The sequence below is a fragment of the Triticum aestivum genome, chromosome 6D, assembly GCF_018294505.1.
Source record: "Triticum aestivum cultivar Chinese Spring chromosome 6D, IWGSC CS RefSeq v2.1, whole genome shotgun sequence".
Classification (NCBI taxonomy): domain Eukaryota; kingdom Viridiplantae; phylum Streptophyta; class Magnoliopsida; order Poales; family Poaceae; genus Triticum; species Triticum aestivum.
This window is the reverse complement of record NC_057811.1, coordinates 469,491,750-469,498,021: the sequence shown is the minus strand read 5'-3', so window position 1 is coordinate 469,498,021 and position 6,272 is coordinate 469,491,750. Positions and strand designations below refer to the sequence as shown.

The window sequence follows — 6,272 nt, the reverse complement described above, 5'->3', positions numbered from 1 at the left end:
AATGCACCATTCAAAGCCACATCATCAATTTTCAACCCTTTCTGACTTCATTAGTTATTTTTTGTGCATTTACTGATTTTTTTCAGCTATAAGACCCTGAAATTGAAAAGCACTACAAATGAACTCTGAAAAGGTTGAAAGTTGGCATGGTATCATCATTTCACCCACATAGCATGTGCAAGAAAGGAGAGAGGTTTACGGCAAAAACTGGATGCTACAAAACGGGCAATCTCTTTCGAAGTATCAGGGTTTCATACGGAAACTCATCTGTTACAAAGATTTTTCATTTTTTGAACTTATTTGAACTCCATATTTTTTTGTGTTCAAAATGCACCATTCAAAGCCACATCATCAATTTTCAACCCTTTCTGACTTCATTTGTTATTTTTCGTGCATTTACAGATTTTTTTTAGCTATAAGAACCCTGAAATTGAAAAGCACTACAAATGAACTCTGAAAAGGTTGAAAGTTGGCATGGTATCATCATTTCACCCACATAGCATGTGCAAGAATGTAGAGATGCTTATGGCAAAAACTGGATGCACTTCGTGTACAAAACGGACAATCTCTTTCGATATCAGGGTTTCATACGGAAACTCGTATGTGACAAAGGGGTTTCATTTTTTTGAACTTATTTGAACTACATAGTTTTTCTGTGTTCAAAATGCACCATTCAAAGCCACATCATCAATTTTCAACCCTTTCTGACTTTATTTGTTATTTTTCATGCATTTACTGATTTTTTTCAGCTATAAGACCCTGAAATTGAAAAGCACTACAAATGAACATGGATAGATAAGTGACCAAATTAATAGTAGTTCATCATCACATTAAACCAAAGTACATACATAGTTCAAATGAAACAACATATAGCTCTCCAAAGCATCTAGTTAAACCATACATTGAAACTATGTAAAACCTTTCAATGCAACAACAAATGCGATCATAATCACAACTAAGGTAACAATTGATCCAACGGCATAATGATACCAAGCCTCGGTATGAATGGCATATTTTCTAATCTTTCTAATCTTCAACCGCATTGCATCCATCTTGATCTTGTGATCATCGACGACATCCGCAACATGCAACTCCAATATCATCTTCTCCTCCTCAATTTTTTTTTCCTTCAAGTAATTGTTTTCTTCTTCAACTAAATTTAACCTCTCGACAATAGGGTCGGCTGGAATTTCCGGTTCAACCACCTCCTACATAAATAAAATCGATGTCACGTTGGTCGGCATAATTTTCATAAACAATAAATGAACCAAATAGTTATAAAAAGATAATATATACCACACCCGAATCATAAACAGGACGAGGGCCGATGGGGGCAGATACCAGAACCATCGCACTATATAATAATAAGGAATAATAAAAGTAAGAAAATTAGACAAGTATCTATCTCAAGTAAGAATTTTTTTTTCTTTTAGAAAGAAGATAAGAACAAGAGGCTCACCACGGTAGTGCCGGCGACGAGATCGGCGCGGGCGATCGACGGCGGTGAAGACGGGGACGGGACGTGATGGACCGCTAAACCTAGAAAAATCTTGGGGAAAATGAAGCTCGGAGGCCGAGTTTCGAGAGAAGAAATATTAACTAGTGTGGCTCGGACATTTCATCGAACACCTCATGTGCATAGGAGGTGAGCTAGAGCACCCAAATGCCCTTCCCTTGCCGGCCAGCAAAAAACATAGCAGTGTGGAGTGCTCTGCTCGCCGGCGATGGGCTATATATAGGCAACTCATTTGTCCCGGTTCGTGGCTGGAACCGGGACCAATGGATGTGGGCCAGGAGCGAGGCCCATTGGTCCCGGTTCGTGCCTAGAACCGGGACAAATGGGTCCAGACGAACCGGGACCAAAGCCCACAAGGCCCCGGCCGGCCACCTGGGCTCACGAACCGGGATGAATGCACCCATTGATCCCGGTTCGTATAAGAACCGGGACTAATGGGCTGGCGAGGCCCGAACGAAAGCCCCTTTTTCTACTAGTGTTCAGATACTTCAAAACTTCTGGAAATAACCATCTTGATCCAAAATCAACTGATAGTCACTTAGTAGTAGTACGTAATAGTAATACCGAGCTAACTGAATCTGATTCACTGTATTGACATGCCAACCTTTTAAAATGCAAGTCAGTCGGTGGACACCTTCTTGTTGATGACCATGGTCTGTCTCAATGCTAGTCAGTTGGACCATTATGATATGATGAAAGGATTAGCATAAGAACTTTTGTCACGGTTTGTGTTTAAGTCATGTTGAGCCTGAAAATGTATTTTCTGAACATCAATATGAATGAAAGCATCTTCCACATCTTGGAAAAATGCTCTAGCTTAGCTTCAGTCGATACGACTGGCATCATGGTTTTCAGGATAGAACCTACGAATTAGCGACAAGTTTCGTTCCAAAAAAAGGTAATATCAGTAACCCGTCAAAGTTCATTGACCAATATAATTCTTTTGCGAAATATATATATCGTAGAAGATTGGCAACTCGTTTTTCTTTTCCCATAAAACTTGGGTCTCATATCCCATATCTCATTCAGTTCTACCGGAATAATACAAAGACTAAAACTGGCTGTGTTGATTTTCCTTGATCTAAGTTTGAGTGTCAAAGCTCTCTTTGGATCATCAATGTCAAAGCAACAAAGAGAGGTTCTCATTTCTTAACAAACCTTCGCTATTCAGAGTCGCTGACGGCGAGTGGCTCTTGTCGCGGCTTGACTGTCTGCTTGTGCGAACATGGCCTTCACTTTGCATGGCACCTCTCGTCAAGACCATGCTATGCATGTAGTTGCAGGGGCTGTGGAAAGTGATGGCGATATCACAGCTGATGTCAAGTGATGGTTGGTGCGGATATGGTTGCTGTTGTAGATTGTGATCACTGGCTTGATCGCTTCGGAGTTTTTCTTTTTTCTTTTTGCTCGACTAAGGTATAGCTTCGGTCATGTTTGACTTGCTAGTTGTTGGTGTGTGGTTTTTTGGTGTCGGTTGGGTTGGATGTGTGCATCCTATCTATGCAGAGGCCGGGTGTGTGCTCACTGTGTTTGTATCACTTGATGCTCCATTTTAAGCTAATAAAATCCACCCTTTGTCGAAAGGAAACAAACATGTATTTCATTGCATTGTACATTCACTTGCAAGTATAATTTTTAAAACAACAGATGTGTGACATCAAGTTCATTGCAGACACATCAAGAGAAGTTCCATAGCATGTATGGACTTCATGTTGCCCTCTTGTCTGTACTGCTGCCAGTATATTGCCGGGACCTATTCTGTATTGCCCTCTGTTCTTATACCATACTCTGGTCTCATCTGCAAATTATTTTTGGATGTGGCTTCAGATCATCGACCACCTTGGCCTGAAGATGGATGTGGTGGAAGTACCCATCCACTAGTGAAAAACAGTTGTCTGGTTCAGCAGATGAGGAATGCAAGCTCTGTCTGTCCGTCAAAAACAATGTGTCCATACCCAGTAGAACTTGGAACAAAACAGAGTGGCACTCACAGTTGCTTTCCTGTGTACCTGTCCACATATGCCCAAATCTTACTAGTAGTTAGTTTGTTACGGTACAATGCAATGTCAGTTTTTCTAAAACAAATTCCTTGAAATGGTTGTAAGAATGTCTGTAAAATTTAGGCTACCTTTGGCATCCTTGTTTTTTGGAGTTTTAAGAGAATGCGGTGGGTTTTAAAAAAAACCATGGTTTTCAAATACAACAGATGAGGTCTAGACCTTGCTTTTTTATAAATCAAACTGAGAAAAACTGCTGCTTTATAAGACCGAGGCATTCATTTCCTAGGTATTGCCGACCTGCTCCGTGGAATTGCATAGTTTGGTAGCACATTTGTTTTTTCTCTAAACTTTTAGAGAGAAAAAAACGTGCTGCCAAACTATGCAGAAAATCATAACCTCATCTTGGACTCATATGTAGTGCCGGAGGTTGAGCCACTTGCCATGTTAGGTTGGGGAGATTCATATTTACAATGTTAAGAGATGTGAGAAAAATCATGCATGGCAACACATACATGCGAAATTTGGAAAAGTATATGATTTTTTTGTAGTCCATGCTCAGCAGTATAAATTTCAAAAAATATGATACCTCCATTTTTATCTTCTCAGTTTGAAAATGGTCTCATTTTAGAGTATGATCGTACTGACAATTATTTCGAACGCACATGTTTTCGCAGTCAGAAAATTTTCAGCCATTACCCCTAAAAAAACATTCAGCAATTACGGGCGATGACGTATGGGCCCGGCCCGGTGGGGATTTGGGCGAACAGCCCACCGGTCTCGCTCGTTTCCTTCCCCGCTCCTCCTTTATAGCCGCGGCGCTAAACCCTCGCCGCCCAAAGCAGTAGCGCAAGCCCATCCCCCCACGAGAGCTGCGATCGAGCGCCCAATTCTGCGGAGGGCATCGGCAATGGGGGCCGCCGTAGCCGACGGAGAGCTGTCGAGGTCCGCCATCGTGTCGGACAGGGCGAGAGGGCGCCATCTTCTCACGATCCACGGCTACTCCGATACCAGAATCACCGCTCCCACCGGAAAGTGCGTCAAATCCAGACCCTTCACCATCGGCGGCCATCGCTGGCGCATCGGGTACTACCCCAACGGCCTCAGCTCGGCGGTCGAGGATTACGTATCCCTCTCGCTGGTGCTAGACGAAGATGTCGCGGTGGTTGTGAAGGCCCATTTCGCTTTCTGCCTCGCCGGCGACAGGGACGAGTGCGAGGAGGAGTTGTGGCAGGAGTTGAGCCTCACATGGTCATCGGTGAAGGACTTCGCTTCCTGGAGCGGCTGGGAGCACCCGAAGTTCATCAAAAGTTGCGACCTGCGGAGCTCCAAGCATCTCAGGAACGATTCCTTCATCATCCGGTGCGACATCATCGTCTTCCATGATTGCCGCGCGGTGGATGACGCGGCGGCCTTCGTCTCCGTGCCCCCATGCGACCTGCGGTAGCACCTCGGCGAGCTCCTCGAGAGCGAGAACGGCGCTGACGTGGTGTTTGAGGTCGGCAGTAAGATCGTCTGCACACATCGGTGCGTGCTCGCTGCCCGCTCTCCGGTGTTTGCCGCCGAGCTCTTCGGACCCATGAAGGAGGGCAATGTCGAAGGTGTCGTTCGCGTAGAAGACATTGAGCCAGATCTGTTCAAGGCTTTGCTTCATTTCTCATACACCGGCGCATTGCCAGAGACGAGCAACAAGAAGGAAGACGAATACACTGTGTACCAGCACCTGCTCGTTGCGGCGGACAGGTACGACATGGGGCGGCTGAAGCTGATCTGCGAGGAGAAGCTGTGCAACTACATTGAGGTCAGCACTGTGGCGAACATCTTGGCGCTAGCCGAGCAGCACCGCTGTGAGGGGCTGAAGAAGGCATGCCTAGAATTTCTCACTGCTCCGAATAATGTGAGGGCTCTCGTAGCCACGGACGGCTTCAAGCATCTGAGCACGAGCTGCCCTTCTATTATGGTTGCGCTCATGGCCATGTTGCGTATTAGTTGAGTGGTTGATGCCGAGTGGCAATTAATCAGCTAGCTGTCTCAGACTATTAGTATAGCGCTGCACCTCTGCGATTGTGCCAGTTAACCTGGAACTGCATCGGAATTAGAGGGCATAAAATGCTCAGGTTTTGGGTAGTGGTAGCCCATGGTTTCTAGATCATTGCCATGATATATTGCTTTTGTTTTAGCAATGGGTACTCTATGGTCTCTGAACCTTATTGACTTATGTTATTAAACTTATTTTTGGGGTCTATGAATTCATCTACACTAACTGCAATGGCTGCTTCTGTTTACCACAGCGCTGACCTCAATGTCATTAAGGGCTATCAGAAAACAAGGAATTCAAATGAGGATCATGAGATGCCATCACAGTTTAGAGAATTAAAACATCCAACAATCTTTTCTTCATACCCTGCATATGGTCAATGCTGCCTGTTAAATTATAATTTAATCGTCAGTGGCCAGCAGTAGGCCATTTTTTTTTCAATAGCAGTGTTTTTTTTCTAGAATACGCACGAGTGTGTGTATCATATATATTATAGAAGAAGGGGTAAAAGAGCCCCATCCACATATCGTATCATATATTATAGCAGTGTTTTTTCCTGATGGTTTCATATGATAGAAAATGCAAGAGCAATTCTGGGCACTACTGTACAGTTTTTTTTTCCTATCTTAAATTGAAAAGGAACATGTGTCAGGTATCGATTGGAGATGATATGCAGTGTCAGCAAAAGCACAACATTTTTTCCTTTTATTACCATAATTTT

At 43.8% G+C, this 6,272-nt stretch overlaps 1 protein-coding gene across 1 annotated transcript; it reads left to right on the top strand.

The window, feature by feature from the left end:
* Window positions 1-4,423: 4,423 nt before the first annotated feature.
* Window positions 4,424-5,506, top strand: LOC123142853 (BTB/POZ and MATH domain-containing protein 1-like). Its single transcript, XM_044561578.1, has 2 exons — window positions 4,424-4,956; window positions 5,020-5,506. The coding sequence occupies exons 1-2, from the start codon at window positions 4,424-4,426 to the stop codon at window positions 5,504-5,506; spliced, it is 1,020 nt and encodes a 339-aa protein (XP_044417513.1).
* Window positions 5,507-6,272: the final 766 nt, after the last annotated feature.